At 38.9% G+C, this 19553-nt stretch overlaps 1 protein-coding gene across 8 annotated transcripts in view; it reads left to right on the forward strand.

Moving 5' to 3' along the window:
- Nucleotides 1–19553, forward strand: part of MYLK (myosin light chain kinase) — a 218262-nt gene that overhangs the window by 137046 nt on the left and 61663 nt on the right. For all 8 annotated transcript variants that reach the window (XM_033003371.2, XM_033003368.2, XM_033003369.2 and 5 more), the window contains 3 exons: nt 5327–5407; nt 5762–6651; nt 16862–16978. In XM_033003371.2, coding sequence (XP_032859262.2) covers nt 5327–5407; nt 5762–6651; nt 16862–16978 — 1088 coding nt within the window. The remainder of the gene's footprint in view (nt 1–5326; nt 5408–5761; nt 6652–16861; nt 16979–19553) is intronic.

Here is a 19553-nt window from a genome sequence, read left to right on the forward strand (position 1 = left end):
TTGACAGTAGGCTATTTTCAAACATAATAATTTTCTTTTCAAATGAAATGTGCAGCTTCTTTTCATGTATTAATTTTAGAAGCATGTTGCATAGCTGCTTTTAGGGAGTCATTCCTTCTCCAACTCCCTTAATTTAGTCTGGGCATGGTTTCCTACCAGTATTATTTTCCAATTTTCTTCTCCATTATTCTGAAGTTGTAAATTCTGTCCCAATACCTCCACAATTCTCCTGTTGTGTTGGCTGCTCCCAAATTAAAACTCTGGTCTTTAAGGCTTGGGTTTAACAAAAGATCTATCTGCCTCTTTCTAGTTCTTTCTCCTTTTATTGGAGTGAGCTGAGAAGGATGTGTAGCCCAGTGTGATGCTACTGTGATCCATCAATGATTGCTGGTTGGCTTTCTGTCTTTCCCTCCCTCAGCATTTTTTAGAATGCATCTGCTTTGCCTTTTACTATATAGCAGACTACTAAGAGGGTAGTCACTGTAGGCTCTCCTGGTCCTTATTTTAAACCTACACAGACCTCTGATTCCTCAACACTTGCATTCTTCATTTTAATTGTCCTAATAATGTTGCACCGAGCCTGTTCTTTCCCAGGCCTGAAGGAATGGTGTTTCATAAATATAAAAAGAACAACAGTTATCCACTACTGTGGATCATCTATTGAAATTTGAATCTTTTAACAGCCTGCAAAATTCTGGCCCTTGCAGTTGAGGGATAAGAAATCAGTCAGGGTCTCTGTGAAACCATCATGATTGAAATGGGAAATAACAATCCTTTTTTGACTCAGAAAACCACAGACATCTTTTTCTCCTCCCGTCCTTTGCATCCTTCCAGTGATACAACCACTGGTATCCTTTTATTGCTGTATAACTTTCCCATGTTCTTTCAGTCAGTGTGTACATCATAAATGAAGAGATAAGCAAAGAAACTGGGAGTATTGGACAGAGGCTACATTTCTTCAGCAAAGTCTTTATAACATCACAGTCAACATGAGAGACCTCAGAAATCTTCCTGAAGTTCCTTAAACAAATCATCTGCTTTGTTAAACTTTCTCTTCTCAGACATGGAGTATATCTCTTCTCCTCCACTCTATCTTTCATAAAAAAGTTTAATTAGCATTGATTAATCTTACTTAGAGATTTTTATAATCTGATTAAAATCAGAGGTAAACATTAGTCTTATTAATCAGCAGTACCTTGAATACTCTGCAATTCAGGTTATATAAAAAGCAGTTGTAAGATTACGTTTCATTACACCAAACAGTAAATATAGTTCTGTCTGTAATATACAGTTTGCAAACCTTGTTTTCTGCCATCAACAGATTGTCTATTTTTTAGGAAACAAAACCATGACCCCTTCCCATTACATTCTCCTACTCAATGCTGTAAAATGCAAATAAAATGTTTGGTCTTTCAGGTATAAAAAGCTTTTGGCCAAACCCTCAAGTGAGGTAAATCAGTGCATCCTCTTTGAAGCCAATAGATCTGCTTTGCTTTATGTCAGCTAAAGTTTTGATCCAGTAGATTGGTTACTTTCTTTGGGGTTAAAGCTTCATGGAGTCTGGACTTTCTTTACATTTAACTAACTCGCAACAGAGTTGCAAATCTTCATTCTGAAGCTTTGCAAGTTACCTGCACTGAAGCACCAGCTATAGCTAGAGATCAACTTCTTTGCCTCTTTCAGTTCATTCTTAAAGAAATGTAATTTACTCTACAATACTTGTTTCACACTTGGTAGGCTAGTAGGAATTTTCGGTGTGTCCCCACACTATAGTTAACAGTGCCTTTTTTCCTTTTCCTCCAGAGAGTGCTTCCTGGGGACACACAGACAATAAGTCTCATCTAAGGTTCAGTGAAAATATTTGAGTAGATTCTGCCAAGAAACTAGTATTTCAAGATATTTTGAACATAAAAACCATTCCAGGGAAAACTGATCCCACAATAGGACAGGGAGCTATTTTTAAAATTGCTTCAGGCTTTGCAGCTGGGGTTTTATTTGGTTTTGGTGTTTTTTTTTTTTTTATTATTATTCCTTGACATTTTAAAGATAAGTCCCGCGCATGGGCATTCTACAGAACAGTCCTACAGAAGTCAACACTATCAGACACTTCTTTACAACTTAGGTACTAAGCATAGGTTTTATCCATGTCTATCATTATTCCACAATAACAGAGCCACTAAAATCTGTCTTTGTCTAGGATTTTTTTGATAAAATGCCAACACGGAGAACCTTAGGTCACAGAAGTAATATTGTTATTGCCAGGATTCAAAACAGCAGAGACGTGAAAGACTTGAAATAGTGCTTGTGTACTGCAAAGCTCTATTTTTTCCAGCTGCCTCTATTTATCTTGCCTTGCCTAGATTCTGAAATTGCATAAATGTAAAAATATTTACAAAGTTTCCGGAATTATTATTGATTGAATTTAGCATCTAAATCATCCAGTCTTTAATTTTTCTTGGCTTGTTTCTCTTTTTCCATCTCGTGATCTTCAAGGTGGGTCAGTGTATTAACTTCACCTTTTTAGACTCTCAGCTGAATTCAGAAGACAAAATTATGTTCTCTCTGCTCCTAAAATCAGTAACAAACTCACTTTGATTTAATTGGGAGCAGGACTTGTCCTGAGAAGGCTACACTTTTGAACAGGGATATGATGAATCAAACACAGACTCAAGGTTTGTGTCCAGTGGTCTATTTTTCAGTCATTTGCTTGATTCAGAAATTATAATTAATATCAAAAAACTACCTTAATAATTTTTCCATTTAGGTACTTCTATGTCCCACTGTTGCCATAATTTGTAAGTGCTTCCCAAGGTTTTAAAAATAGAAAGAACAAAATGCTCTCCTGCTTTCTTACCCCCTCCTTTATTTTCCAAACCTTGTGAAAAATAGCTTAGTTTGGAGAGGTTTACTTCGCCTTCCTTATTTGCTGCTTTGCATGTGTGAAGAATTTGCAGAGGGAAAGATGCTTTGCAGAAGTGGGTCCTGCAGAAATGTTATTATTCTTCACAGTGGTCAAGACCAGATTCAGTATCCCTAGATCCCTCCTTGGGGAGAGTGCTGTCTCTGTTACTTTAACCTTTCCCACTGGTAACACAATTCTTGTGGGCAAATATTTTTGCCATACAGTCATGACAGAGGCTGAGCAGTGGTGCCTCCTTATTTGATGTATGCTGTAAATTGTCTATATTTCAGTTTGCATGGCTTCTCCTACTTTGTCAGCTTAGGATTGGTTTTAAGTCCTAAAGGAAAAGTAATTGAGCTCTAGGAGATTTACAGGAGAGATATTCTGGTAAACCAACAGACTGCTAACAGCCCTGTAGTATTGGTGAATGAGGAGGTACTTGAGCAGTTTCAGAGTGTGTCTACTTAAAAGCTTCTGAGAAACAGAAAAAAATCATGAGTTTCAACAGTGGCAAAAGGGGACAGTTTGAAATGCATTGTTTGAAGACAGGTTTTCAGCAGTGTTGGTACCCTGTCACTATTTGATGCCACTCAGTATGTTGGGAGGAGGTGACATGCAGTTCTTTCCATTTATTTTTCCATTTTTCTTTTCTTCTTTATATTTCTCTTACTTCCAAATGGATTTCACACATAAGAGGAAGTAAGAATGGCAGGTCTCCAGGACTGAGTTAAATACTCTCTGCATTGACTTGGATCCTCTCCTGCCTTTTGGACAGTTTCTATTTGCTACTGAGATGTTCTCTAGTCTTTTGTATTGAAGGAAATTAAGGTTGTGGCTTTCAATATTGTCCTTATAGATTGCTTTCAATAACAGTTTCTAGTGTGCATATTCTGACTTGTTGGATATAAAGTGTTGAAAACGTTTCTATGGCTTCTTGTTGTTAATGGTCTTAAGGTCAAGTAAGATGTATTCCTACCAGCAGGGTCTTTACTTTGCAATCCAATTACTTCAGTCAACTCCACCAATTTCCTCTTGGTGGTAAAGGCTAGATTTCATATAAGGCTGATCCACTGTTTCATTTTCTAAAGCAACAGAAAGCAAGGGAGATCCATCTGAAAAGGTGATGGCACAAACTGCTGTTAGAACTTAGCGCTACATGTGTGCTAATGATCTTGCTTACTGTGTGACTTCATTGCAAGTTGCAAATGGGTGAAATTATAGTTTATTCACCCAAACAGAACCATATCTAGGAATGTATTTCCATGCACTATGTAAAAATCAGGCCTGACAATATGTTTACGGCAAACTAGCAGAAAGGCACTCCTGAGTCTGCGTTTCAAACTTCAGGCCAAAGTGGACTTGAAAGTGCTCTTATCTAGCAAGTCTTTTGAAAGGAGAACACAGCTGGGAAAACCTACCTCTCTTTCATTCCTTCCCCCCACGCACATGTGTTTTGTTCATGTCCAGGAAACATTTTCAGAAGCAAAAATTATTTTTGTTTGAAAAAGAAAAATCATCCAGGAGTTTGTAGCCCGTTTGCAAGCTTATACTTACACCGGGAAGGACCAAAGTGTTTTCACTAATAAAAGATACCTCTAGTCAATCAATTCCAGTCTGGTTTTCTAATAGCAGTTCAGAGAAGCAGTTGCAACAGTTATACAACTGCTGCCCTGGGGGAGTTAAATTTTGCTTTTGGCATGTCCTGTGTTAAGTGGAGAAGAGCTGTTTGGGGCTAGAAGAATGATATATATCTGTGGGAGGGAGGGAGCAGCAGGAGTGGGGGGAGCACTTTAAATGAATTCTTTAATGGGAGCCCTTTCCAGAAGGCATCCATGGTATTCCTCTGCAAAAGGAAGAATAAGTACTCAGCACCATATATGGTGATGCTTTTATGTTTTTTAATATAAACATGTACAGACTGGAGCAATTCGTGTAGATGAGTTTTGCTGATTGGTTGGGCTGGGAGGGAGGGAAGGAAATGAGACCCTGCTTTTAATATCTTAACATAAGAAAACTGAAGAGCTTGGATTTGAATAAATAAACAGTAGACAGAGTTGGAAAGATTTTCAACTTTGCAAAATAGCCCCTTCCTCTGCCTTGGTTTTCCAGCTTTTGTATTTGTTTTCCTTTAGCTTGTTTGTTTGCAGCTGTTTCTTTCTGTAAATTGCTTTGATTTTTGTTGAGGGATTATGTTCTTCCCAGTGTAGACAGCAACAGATCAGTAAAAGCTATTTGAGATAGATTGGCTCCAAATATAAGTGGACCAAATCCACTCAGTCAACTATCACAATGATGGACATAGGAAGAGAGCATGCCACGCTGGGTTTCAGCTGCTTTAGTGCAACACACAACCACTTAGCTCAGGCAAGTTACAGTTTTGGAGGGAGAAACCTCTGCTTTTCTGATTTCACTTAAATATTTCAGGAACCAAGTTGGAGAATGCAGCTGCCAGGTGTCTCTAATGCTGCGGGAGAGTTCAGCTTCCAGAGCAGAAATGCTCAGAGAGTGAGTATTTTTCCCAGGGACTTGCATGGGTGGGTTCTATTTTTTGCTCTGTTAATTCCCTGCCCTTACAGACCCAGGCTGGCTGCTGTTCAACCTAATCCCCAAATGTGACCCAACAAATTGTTTTCATCATACAGGCTAAGCACATTCTACCAAGCCAGACTAGAGAAGATCTTTTTTGTTTGTGCCCTTATATGGCTCCTGAAGTCATCATTGATGCAATAAACTAATGGAGTGTGCTCCTCTAATCAACCTCCCCTTCTATAAACACGTTTTGTTCCTGCTCTGAGATTGTTCCCTGACATTTTTAAACCAGCCCCTTTCCTGGCTCTCTCTTTTCTTTTTCGGACATAGTGGGAGGGAATCAGCCAGCTCTGGAGAGCGAAGAGATGGTGGAGATCATGGTAAACTAACATTTGGTAGAACAAGTGGCTTCAAAAAGAACAGCAGTGAAACCAGAGCAGCTGAGGAAGAGCAGGAAGACGTCCGAGGCGTGCTGAAGAGGCGAGTGGAAACTCGGGAACACACAGAGGAGAGCCTGAGGCAGCAGGAAGCTGAGCAACTTGATTTCCGTGACATTTTAGGCAAGAAAGTCAGCACCAAAAGTTTTTCTGAGGAGGAACTGAAAGAAATCCCAGCCGAGCAAATGGACTTCCGAGCAAACCTGCAGCGGCAGGTCAAACCCAAGACCTTGTCAGAGGAGGAAAGGAAAGTTCATGCTCCTCAGCAGGTAGACTTCCGCTCTGTGCTGGCCAAGAAAGGCACCCCCAAAACCCCATTGCCAGAGAAGGTGCCACCTCCTAAACCAGCCATTACAGATTTCAGATCTGTGCTGGGCTCAAAGAAAAAGCCACCCACAGAGAATGGCAGTGCTAGCACCCCAACACCAAATGCCCGCACCAGTTCTGAAGCCCAGAACGTGACCCCCAATTCTCAAGCCCCTGTTGCCAAACCAGCAGTGAAAAAAGAAGAGAAGAATGACAGAAACTGTGAACATGGGTGTGCAGTGGTGGATGGTGGAATAATTGGGAAAAAAGCTGAAAACAAAGCAACAGCAAGCAAACCACCAGCAAGCAAAGGAACAGCACCCTCCTTTACAGAGAAGCTTCAGGATGCTCAAGTAGTAGACGGTGAAAAATTGGTCTTACAATGTCGGATTTCCTCTGATCCCCCTGCAGCTGTCACCTGGACTCTAGACAGCAAAACCATCAAATCATCAAAGTCCATTGTCATCTCCCAAGAAGGTAAATTAATTGAATTACAAGCCAGCCGTATGGCACACTGTTATATCTGGCTCTTGATTAATAATATTTAGTTCATTAAAGGTAACGCAATACTTTATTTAAGTCTTGTGCCAGTAACTGTTTCCAGATGCAATTTTCTTGTTATTTCAGTGGAGTACACAAGGAACAGTATTGTTTGACATTTCTTGCAGATTCTTCTTTAACAGCCTGCAGATGTAATTTTTATAAAGTTGAACTTCTTGCATTTTTAAATGCTGTTTACATTGCTAATGCTGTTTAAGGAGCTAGTACATGACGTTTATTTAAGCTGAACTTCAAGGATTTAGAACATTGAAAACAGAATAATGTTATTGCTGGTTTACAAATTCTAATTTAATTCTTCTGTATGTTTAATATTTCAGGCTTTTTATTGCAATAAGAAACACAGAAGCAAAGAGGGGTTGTGTTATAAACTACTACAACTTCAAGTTATGTAGTTAAGATCAGAGCTGAGAATTGATTTCCAGTGTATTTAATGCCCCACCACAGATGTATCTGTTGCCTTTACAGACACTGAAGTATTTAAACTCCACTGGCCTGATGACTTTTAACTGGTTTCAAAACAGCACAGGGTTTGGTAAAAGTCCTCAGAATGCTTACTGTTGTCAAAATGAGTGATTTCTTTATATTCCACATTCTGGATAAACAAACCCTACTAGACTGGTTTTGTATGAAAGTTAATCTTGTATCTATACAAAATATCTTTTCCTTGGGACAAAAATAGGGAGGATAACTGATAATAGAAAAAATCTTTACTTCATATTTGTTTCATAAAACACTGAGGGAATTATATGGGGAATGACACTGTCCTTCATGTTGTAGTAAAAAAGTTCATGTTTGCAGTAAGAATTATAGCTTGACGCAGGGGTCTGCACTCTTAATTGTGAATCTTTCTTCATCTAATCCAGACTATTTTCAGTGTTATTAAATGAGAACCAAATGAATATGCACAATGGTTCACCACAACCAGCGAATCCTTGTGCAGTGTTTCAAGCACTGAAACATGAAGAATCTTTTAAAGTGGATGCAGTCAGAAACAACATCGCCTTCAGATGCAGTGGGGAAAAAAAGGTACCTGAATTAAGAGGACACGAAAGTAAATAGATGGAGAGAGGGAAGCGGTAGCAGGTGCATCATGTCTGACATGTCTGAAGTAGCATAAAAATTTTATTTATGAGTACATGATGACTTTCATCAGAGAGAACTGTATAGAATAGGGGTAACTGTCATGTACATGAGAAAATGTTGCCTGATGGAAATTCCATCCTTGTAAAAAGGACTGACAAGATCAGGAAGGTGGGAGGCTGCAATTTAATCAGCCTTACACTGGAAGCAAGATTTCAAGGGTTTTCTTGGAGTTGCTCAGAGTGAAAAGAAATTATGCATCTCAGAGTTTCATGTCTCCTATCAAAATACATCAGATAGACAGCATCTCTGTATCAAAGCTTCTGAGCTATGGTGGAGCCTCCCAAAGTCCCAAAGCTTTAGTGTTGTGGTGCTGCAGAAAGCTGTTTTCTTGACTGAAATAATCTGAGTAATTGACTGTTACAATCCCCCACCTCATATTCAGTTTATAAAATGGCACTGTGGAGGTGAAAATCCAGTGTAGTTGTGTTTACAGTGAAGCGATCCTCATGTACAGAAATGCTCTGCCACCTGCCTGAGCAGGGCATGTGACATCCCATCCAGTTTGTCTGGGTTGGGTGACACTCTTGGTCATAACACCCCTGAGCTGGCATTTTGTCAGGATGTCACACTTTAGTAGTGGTTTCCATTGAGGTAAGAAACAAAGGTCACCACTGAATAAGAAATCCATTGTTTTAGGACAACTTCTTGCAGGGGCTGAAGAAACTGTCCTTATGTTTGAGTTGTACTTGCATTATTACACTACTACCATATTTGAGTAGTTAATATTGTCAGCACTTCAAAGTTATGCTTTCTTTTACATGTATTTGCAGAGGATCTTAGAAAGAAATATTACACCGTGCAGTATATGCTACAGTTTTCTCCTTTAATGGAAAGAAATTGAATGAGGATCAGAATTATTTTTTAAAAAACCTTATTACATACCCGCTGGTACACTGATGGGATGCATTGTATGATGGTCAATTTAGTTTTTTTCCTGACAGTACCTGCTAGCTTTGGCACTTGGAGAGCAATGTGTTGCTGCTTTCCCACTGTGAGATGCTTTCTTGCCAACTGTTAAGTAATCGACTAGGTATGCATGATACTTACTTATTTCTTAGAGACTGATTTTTTTATTTTCCCTTAATTAGGAACACATAAATAGTCAAAGGAACCAAGGGAGGAGAAGGAATAATTAGAGCTACAGACTAGCATTGAGAAATAACAAATTCAGGATTAATACCAGGAAATACTGTTCAATAGAGAAACTGTATGGATTAGTCTCACAGAAAGTGTTTGGAGCAGCTTTAAACAGAGAGAGCAACAATAAAACTGGATGCAGTACTCAGCAGCACAATGCCAAAATCCCAAATTCCATCTTTGGCCCCAAATGCTGAAAAAACAGCTTCATCACACCCACAGGTGTTATGTTCTTCAGCAGCAGTGCCTTTGGCCAACCTTGAAGCATCATTTAATTGGGCTCTGGAGATAATCCCCTAGAGTTATCCTCAGCTGAAAGAAGGTTGAGTCTGTGGGGAAGGAGAGGAGTTCAGAGCAAACAGACCTAGCTCACATTAACAGGCTTAGATCTTGCAAAGCTATTTTTTATTTCTTCACCATGACCTTGCTCCTCTTGTGTTCAGCAAAAAAAATCACTATGGAAGTGGATAGACTGGGTCTATTCTTAGCTATTTCACCAACTGGTTTTGTGCTGCCATGATGTTTGGTGGTGACACTCATTCTCATGTATGGAAAATTTTCCAGAGGTATCTCAGAGAAGAATAACTTATTCTTAGTGAGTTGGATACTAGAAAATCTTCTATCTAGAGTGAGACGTCTATCTGGTTCTTGTCATACTACAAGCCCATCTTAGTATGGACAACTGGCCCACAAACTGTTCAGTGTAACACACGAACCTGCAGAATGTCATGTATTTGTCTTTTGGAAATTGAATTAACCCTCTCTGTCATTGCCAGAAAGCAGAAAGAGATAGCAGTTTGCTGACCTCCTGGTGTCAAATATATTGTGAAGATAAATACATAAAATCTGGTGTCAGGAACATGCCCACCTGATAAAAAAAGTGGCATATTTGGCCAGGAAGGGCAGACTTAAAAGTATGCCTGTGTGTAACAAGTTCACAGGATAGGCAAACTAACTATTCCCTTTACGTAGTCGCTCACTGAAAGTAGCCTTCCTGGGCATATTTGTCCTAGCTGATAGTAAGGCCCTTTACCTGTTAGAAAACATGTCTCCTCTGGGTTTGAAGAGACTAACACTACATTGCCTGTCCGAGGCAGTTTAGCCATTAGTGTGCAAGAGAAGGGGGGATGTTATCCCCACTTCTGTACCATTGAAGAAGCCCGAATTCAAACACCAGTATCAGAATAATCACTGCTTGGTAAGGTCTTAGGAAAAATTAAATCCTGCTCCAAAAAAAAGACCTTCATATTCAAGCATATTTATACAGCATTTGTGCTATGTTGTAGTACTTAATCTAGGGCTTGCAAGGTGTTCTGTTATACCAGAGTTAAGTTTACATTAGCAATTAGAAGTCAGAATCTGTGCAGCTTTATACTGAATGTCACAATCACAACATACCTAAGATCAGTCTCATTCCTTCCATTTTAAATTTCAACAATTAATACTGGTTTATTTCCCTTTGAAATCAGGAACATCGGTACTTGTTTCTCCATTTCTTTCAATAATTCCCCAAATAGTATTCTGTCAGTTGATTGGCATGAGTGATTTTCCGCTTAAAGTATCATTCTTATGACAAAGTGAGCTCTTACACCATTTTTCTTTTATGAACATGTCTGACCTGGTAGGAATTTATTAATGGCTTGACTTTATATTTTTCTTCTTTTAAACACTTGTCAGACTGCAGTTATCTACATTCCTGGGATAGATATAAATGCGGCTTTTGCCTGTGAAATCTCAAAATAAATGGTAACTGTAACAAACAAACAAAAGAGGATATTAATAAATTGGAGAATTATGCATTTATATGGGCAGGTTAGATGGTGTATGGTTAAGAGGCAGTTGATTTTAATATAAGAGAGTTCTTTGTTTGAAGTTACGGGGGGCTTTTTGTTTGGAAAAAATTTTTAAGTAGTCTCTAGCAGACATCAGAGTGGATTTAGACATATAAGGACTGAGTAGCACAAGCTTCCTCACACGGTGAACCCTTTAGAGCAGGAACCATTTTGTTTTACATTAGTATAGTACTTGGCACTGCAGTGCCCTGTGCTAGTGTCCTGCTATATGACTCACTCTTGGATAGAAAATCCAGATAGAAAATTCTTGCATGGTTACAAAAGTTGTTCTAGAAGGCAACAGTGAAAGAGGTTTGGAAACTGGTGTCCTTACTAGGCTGGAGAATTGTGTGCACAGTGAATATAAGTCAAAACTGGCAAGCTTGCCCTTTTTTTATATCAGCTTGCTCTGTTTATTTTGGCTAGATTTAGTACTATGTGACTATATAGATTGAAGAGGATCTATTTAATATAGGCTCAGGTAGCAGTGATGGTGTAGGTTAGAAAATGCCCAGAGTTTGTATTGCTTTGTGTAAGACAGCATGTTTCTTTCTTCATAAGTGTCTTGGCATCATAAAGACTTGGTAATCTTGTTAGCAATAATGCCTTAACAACTTTCTTGTGACTTAACGTAACTCCTAAATCTTCCTATCAGTTGTGCAAGTCTGTGTCTGTCAGTCTGGGATTTGCCATGACTTTTCTGATTTCTTTTTAACTAACTTCAAATAAACATTTGGTGTGTAATTAACACAACTATGTACTGCTGAAAGTAGATGGATTCTGCAGCTTATAAAAATCTTTTTCAGAAAGTTTAAGGCTAGGGAGATTGTCTGAGCATCAGTTCCGACACAACTCCATGTTTGTCACATGCCACAAAATTTCCCTCTGTATTGCCATTTTTGTCTGCATCTTTCTTCTTCCAGAAGTGCATGTAGTGTAGGTTTAAATATAGCAAAAGATAGACATTTGCTATAATCACTGGTAATTTATTGCAATGTTAAATTATTCATGTCGTTTGTTTTTAAATAAAGAAACAAAGCAATGTCTTGTTTCTAATTTGAATTTATCTGTTTTTTTCTTCCATACATTTGTTTCTGTTCTCTGCTGAGCTAAAGAGCCCATTTGTACTTCAGAATAGCTTTGACTCTCTAATCAAGATACCCCTCTCTCTCTTTTTTTCAAAAATTAACAACTCACGCTCTTACTAACTGACTCTCTATAATGCGCTTTATCCAGCCCTTGGAGGCTTGGGGTTGTTTTGTTTTGTTTTTCTTTTTAATGCATCCTCTTCAGTTGCTGTTTGTTGGTTTATGATCTTATTTAGAAAATAGGCAGCAGAACTGTATGTCAGCATCAGTGAGATGGAGGTCCCTTCCTATTGCCATGCTAACTGGAGGTCATTGGTCCTCTTTCTGCCTCACAGCAATGGTGCTCATGTGTGTTAATTCTGTATTAAACCCTTAAACTTTGCATCCCTTGCTGTCCATGGTTGCTTCTCATTTCACTGTCTTGAGCCCCATTTTCTTTGAGTGAATAGGACTCAGTTTAACAATTAAATGAGATTGTTTATAAGGACTGCCCTGTTTTCTCTCTCTTTATGTCTTTTCCCTTTCCAACATGCTTTCCATCATCTGTAAGTTTATCAACATTAATTTATGAATACTTTTACATCACAGATTGAAATATTGAATAACTTTGGTCCTAGTCTGATCACAGAGGAAACCCACCAGAAACATACCAAGTGATGATTTCCTGTTGCCAGCTTCTCCATGAGATCTTTATTTTGGCAGTTCTAACTCTTCCTAAATTAATGTCATTAATATAGTAATATAGCATTAATTACAAGCAGAATAATGTAAGATAACACAAATATTTCAGTAAAGGCTAAGAAAATTACCTTTGCACAGATACATTTGCCAGTTAAATGTGTAATCTCATTAATAATGAAATTACATTTCTTACATTATTTTCCTTAAAACTCTAGCTACTAACAATAATTAAATTTAACATTTTTTCTCTGAAAGTCATGTGAGTTTTTGCACTACTTTGCCTGTTGTCATTGTAACTGTAGTCAACATTTTCCATGTAAACCCACTTGCCATTTTTAAACATGACTGTGACACTGGCACATATTTGCACTTTCCCAGACAATTTGGGATTTATTAGAATATTAATACCATGGGCGAACAGGTTGCTTAACAAATTTGTTATGGCTCCTAGGCACAATTTCTCATAGCCGAGTATTTATTAATATTGTCCAAATACTCCATAGTACTTCTTTATTCCATGAGATACAAATGAGAAAGACATAAACTTCAGTCTGCATCACGGATGGGAGTCAGGACGTTGGCCAGCTAGATGCCAGTGCAGTAAATTAGACTCAGGAGCTGGGTTTTGTTGGTTTGTGTATTTGTTTTATGTCTGAAGTTGACTTTCTATGGAGTTTCATGAAAAGAATGCAGAAGCCTAGAGATAATTTAAACTGACATGCACTATTTTTGAGTAAGTCTGAAAATCTTTTAATAGCTCAAAATGCAAAGGAAAGACTTTGTGTATCTAAACCAGGGCCTCCAGTAAACTGTCAGCTTCTGTGGCTGTTAAGGTCTTTTCTAGAGCTGCACCAGTTGTGATGTCTAAGTGGAAGATCCCAGTATTCATATTTACTCCAATTGTGCACTTTGTGACAGTGTTTTAAAGATTGTCTATGGACTGGTTCCTAAAAAACAATAGAGGGAAGGGGGATATGAAACGGATAGCAAATTCTTTTAGCTGACTGGGATTTCTGAAGTGCCAGGATTTGGAATACTCAGTCAGGGCTTTCTTGCAGTTATGAGAAAATAAGCTTGTTTCGGGTCATGAAGGCTTATGGCAGAGGAAATACCAAATACTTTTTTGAAAGACATTTGGCCTTCTAGTCCCAGGAATTGACTGTAGCTCTAGATCACAGAGCATAGGCATATTGGGGAGTTTTCTGTCCTTATGAAATCTCATCAAGTTTTGCCTATTTGGCTTGTTGGTTTGTTTTTTGTTTTGTTTTTTTTTTTTTGGTTTTCTAAGAAAATTAGGTTTCTACAGCCATGTGCTCTTTCAGCCTTCCTTTATACTCCTGACACACCCACCCTGGCTAACACTTTTTTTGAACCATCAGCCAATTTCACACAAAGTCCTAGTAGTCGACAGTTTCATGAAAACTAGTGGCCAAACAAAGGAGTATGACCCAAATGATCTCATTTCTCCTTCACTCCTCTGCTGAGGGCAGAATGCCACCTTTGCCTCTGGTGGTAGCAATAAGCCCAGCGATCCCCATGTACTTTATATGTGCTGTTGCAGTGTAGTTGCTGGGGTTGATGAAAAAGTGGAGGGAAATAGGATAGCAATTATTGCTGTAGGGGCCTGAAAGTCCAGAGAAAAAGGATGCTGTCCTTCAAAAAAAAGACCTCCTTCATGTTCCTTCTCACAAAATAACTTCACTAAAATTCAACACATATAAATATTCTTTTGGAAGGAGTAAGGCTGACATTATTTTATGACAACTCTGTTTCCAGTGGAATTAACCAAATGCAGCTTTGATCAGACCTCTGCCATGCAGCCTGGCCACGGCTAGATTTTAAAAGCAAAACTAGCAGAGCACTGAATACACACGGCAAGTTGAGGATCATCATGAGAAAACCCTAGGATTTGCTTCTAGATTTTAATATAACTGTGGGAAATTACTTACTGTTTGGGTGAGATGTTTTTGTTTGTGTATGCTTCATAGGAAGTTTTTCTTACAAGGTATTAACTTGTATTGCTGCAGTATGCTGTATGGACAACACTGCAACAGTATGAGTGGTGAGGAATGACCCTCTGTCGCATTAGTCTTCAGTGAGCTGAGGAAGGGCTTTTAAGCAGGTAGAAAACTCCAGCAGAAACTAAAGTAAATGCTGCTTTGTTCCAGTCCTTTAATGATCCAGTTATTCTTACAAGCCAGACTCATTCCCTGCAATAAGGTGGCCAGAGATCTCCTTCATGCGTATATGTCTTTGTTCCATAGCTCATGTTCTTTTGCAATACATTTTTAGGTTCAAATGTGTGATCTTTTCTAATCATGTTATATAGACTTATACAGCTTCTTAGATGGGAAGATATTTTTGGCTTGCTCTCCAACTGTCTCTTTAAACAGCAGAGACATGTGAATTTATATTTGCTAGATGCCTGCAAGAATACTTTTCTAGTGTCCCTGCTCCATTTGGAATGGAACTGCAGCTCGTGACATTTTTGGCTCAGCATGACTCATGGAGAAGAGTTGTCTCAGGGAAGGCATGTGGCTTTTCTCTTCACCCTGTGGTTGGCTGGCACAGCACACGTGAGTGAGGGGTCAGTGCTCCTCTTCTGAGATAGTTTTAATGTCATTTCTCAGGGGAAAAATAGTCATTATTTAGAGCTTCTTGATTTTGTGGAGGATGATGAGGAGGGAAAAATTCATTTTATTCTAACCCTTGTGTGTGTCTGGCAAACCAAATTTGTTGAGAAACATTTGAATGTTTTTAATAAGATTTGTCTTGAATGATAACATCCAGTTTTACGAGGGAAAATCTGAATGCCAAAAGTGTAATTGCCATGTCAGAACTGAGGTCTAGTCTCCAAGGGGAGTCAGTAAACTCCCAAAGTTCTTCTGATAGAGGACTGTTATTTTCAAGAACCGGTGTCACATGTGCCTGTGCCATCTCTTGCATCACAAGAGATGTATGTGATGGGGAGCCTGGGACCAGGCACTGTGGAAGGCAGAAGGCAGCCTCTAGTTAACATAGAAAGGTGGCTAATAGCAAGAAATGCTGGGAAATTTCCCTACATCTCAGGACACAGGGGAAATGTCTAAAAGAGGTCATCTATCCAATCTTGCCATTAATTAGAAGAGACTGTGAGAAAGCTAAAGGGAGAAAGGGGGGACTGTGACTGAGATAAATGGAGGGTGGAGGCATTCTGAACAAGCTAACAGCGATGGGTGGAAGTGCACAGTGTCTCAGGTTGTGTTTAGGGGGACATGCCAGTCTTCCCAGTGAGGAAGGAGAAAGCAAGCCCACACTTCACCCTCACTTAATGAGGGTTATTTGAAATGGGAAAGTCTGGAGTATTTTAATTGGTGTTCTCCCCAGAGAGCAAAGTACTTTGCTGTTCCAAGCACTGCAAGTGAATGTAAGGGATTAGGTAAACCAGAGTTCTCCTTCCTCATCCCCCAGCTACTGGGAACAGCTTCTGTTTTGGTTCACAGAGTTTTATTTTTTAGAGGAAATGTATTTCCCTTGGGTCATACTAAGCTTCTTTTGATAACTACAGAGTTTATGTCGCATCCTGTTTCTGAAAATCCAATGAAATCAAATTTTGCTTTTTCGTTTGAAAATAAATTGATGTGATGCAGTGACAAATTTGATTGCCACTGATATATTGGAATTTCTGACAGATGTTTTACATTAAGCAGACACTTGTTTTTTAAGTAATTCAAGCTAAAAGACAATGTGTCTCAGTGCCATTTCTAAACTTGGTCTCTAAGCTGAAGTTCTACTTTCACACATGGATGCTCATGAGAGTACTAGAGATAAGGCTGAATCAAAATATTGCAGATAGCCACTTGACAGAAGCCCTCTTATTTACAGTCCTACACTACTGGCTCTTTGGAAAAAAATATAATCTGAGTGAGGAGTTCTTATCCCTGATATAAGACAAAGAACAGCAGCAGAGATTCTTCTTTGGGTCTTCTCTACTCTCATCTGTTAACAACTTTAGGGCTTCAGGGAAGGCTTTGAGTATCCTAGGGAACAGCAATAACATTCAATTTATCAATGTGGGGGTTTTTATATTTAGCATTAATAAGGTTCCAATTCTGCTGTTGAATTTTAAGGACAAAACTTTTTCTAGCAGTGATCATCTGTAGTAAAGGCTTGGATCATTTGATGCATTCTTTTCCTTAGTGGCACTAAGGTTTTTGTGAGCTGCAACATTAACGTCCATTTGATCTCTCCTTCCTTTGTATTTAGGGACACTGTGTTCACTTACCATTGAGAAGGCCATGCCTGAAGATGGGGGCGAATACAAATGCCTAGCTGAGAATGCAGCAGGAAAAGCTGAATGTGCTTGCAAAGTGCTAATAGAAGGTAAGGACTTTGCTGGATACAGGAAACCTCTTCCTTAGAACTTCCCACTCCCCTCCTTCTCTGTGTCCTTCCCTTCTGCACTTTTCGGTCAATATGTAATTCAATGTCTACCATAAAGGAGCATGAGCAGAGAGATGGTACAGAGCCAAGGGCTCTGGCTGCTTTGTGGAATAATATTTGTTCTCGTGCTGCCCACTGTATTTCTACAAGGTCTTTCGAGCAGTACATTGAACCCATGAAGTTTTACTTCTGAGCTGTATTCATTCTGTAAGAGCGTGTAAGAATTTAGTGTGTGGACCTGGGTACCAATCTGCCTCAGGACTATGTATGGCACATTTCTCAGTCTAGAACTTTTCAGTTCTTTTCATTCACTGATGTTTGGTCATTTGGTTTTTCTAGGGCAAGTGATAAAAAAAAAATAAATTAGTAGATCAACCACCCTTGTATGCCACAGTCTTAGAACATAGATAATTTGCTGACTGAGGTATCTGTTTTCAGCCTCAGTCATGCTGATGACACTGTACTCTTATCAAGTAGTCTTGGCCTGGGGCAAATATTTTGTCATGAGTTTGAGAGCACAGACTTTTAAAACTGCCATGGACTTTAAGTTACTTCAGGAACTTTAAGTAACTAAATGTGCTTCCTAACAGCTCACCTTCTGGTGAGCTCATCCTTGAATACTCTGATACATTGCACTGTGACTAAAAAGAGCACAAAACTAAACAAGCCAAATAACATAGATCTTGGGTACTTAGCATTCACAGCTGTGTTACAGATGTGGTATTTGGGTCAGGAGGTCTAGAAAAGAAAACTATTATTTGTTTTCCTAATGTAGCATGGCACAAGGGAAGGATATGACACTATAACTCCATCAGTAAGGGTCAGTCTTCATGTAGCTGGAAAATTAATTAATTATGCATATAATTACAATTAATTATATTGGTTCCTGTAATGGCACCTTCTGTGATACTGTGGTCACAACGTAGTTTGATAAGCTATTGTTTATATTTCTGTAATTTAAAGTAATAAATTTTACCAATACTTCAAAGTTCAAAGAAGTCTATCAAGAAGAGGCTTCAAGAAGAATCTAAGAATCTAGTACCCCGTAACACCTTAGCTACAACATATGCAGTGTTAAAAGATCAGATCATCAAGTGCTTAGCACACAGTAGTTCTCCAGAGCTGCCCTAGCACCTTTTAAATGTCTCAGTCATCTATGTGTTTTTTTCCCTTGGCTTTGTCTTCTGATCTCCTTCAAGTAGTTGCTTTTCTTCCAGAAGCCTCCCTTAGCATATTTCCCACTTCCAATTTCCTGCTGGGCAATGCATGTTCTAGGAGGCTAGAGGTAGACATTGGCTTGCAACTTGGGCTCATGGGAGGCTGTCAGCTCATGACATATTCATTGCTTGATGATGTGAATAGCATTACATCGGCTATCTGGTTTACTCTGGTAGTGGCACCCATGGTGTTAGGAGCTCACTGTTCATGTAATGTTGTACACCAGAAGGACCAGATTCCTTGTGTTAATATTGGCTGCCTCATCTGTCTTTTCCATTCTCTACTGGCACACTGCTTTGTATGGCTGAGAAGAGGTTTTTGAGGAATGGCAACACAGCAGACTCCCAACTATTTAGAAGAGATGCCATTTGATATCCCATGTCTGTGACTGACAGAGATGGGATGACTGTTATTTTTAAATTAGAATTGTGATCTAAACCAACAGTTAAATTGCTTCCTGCTACTCAGTCTGCAATCAATGTCCCACATGCTGATTTTTAGACTCAGCAAGTAACTATAAATATCATTATATTCCTTTTGGCCCCATGGACTCAGACTAGATTGGAGAAATGTTTGACTTTGGTTGTCAAATTAGCTCAGGGACAGATCTGTAGAATCTGAGTGTCTGACCTCAGATCTAGCACAGCCTTCTGCTTCCAGTTGTTTGCTAGGAGAGTCTGTCTTCCCCTGTTAACATTTTAGAAAACTTACGAGAGATGAACTTTCACACTCTGGCACCTAGTAGTAGGTGATTGAAATAAGTGATTCTGTAAAATCTGTGTTATCTTTTCTCTGGTAACTGAATTTCAGATAGCTATCTCATTCACAAATCCTCTGAAAGCTGAATATTTGAAAGCTATAAGTTGATACAGCTATTGCTGAGATCATAATCCAGATTTGGGATCTTTCTTCCAAAGATAAATGTCAGAATCAAACAATGTAACAAGTGGAGCTCATTAGGATTTGCATTATATGACATTCTTGACCTGGTATAACCTTGCTGAAAAAAGGTTGCACCTTCTAGTTATATGTGTCTATGTTTTATGGGATATACATGGAAGGGAGCTTGTATTGACTCGTGGCTGTCAGTGGAGCCTGCAATGCTGAGTAGTTGCTGGACATGAGCTGTGTAGTCTTGAGCATAATAACAAGTATCAGACTTGGGTCCTGTGGTGTCCCTTTTGCCATTTTTATTTAGGAATGAACCAATGTGTAATAATATCCTCTTGGAAAGATTTAAACACACAGAGAAACAGCTACTTTTCAAAACGTATTCACCTATATAGATCACATAGAC

The sequence above is a fragment of the Tyto alba genome, unplaced genomic scaffold (genome assembly GCF_018691265.1).
Source record: "Tyto alba isolate M040663 unplaced genomic scaffold, T.alba_DEE_v4.0 Super-Scaffold_7, whole genome shotgun sequence".
Lineage (NCBI taxonomy): Eukaryota > Metazoa > Chordata > Aves > Strigiformes > Tytonidae > Tyto > Tyto alba.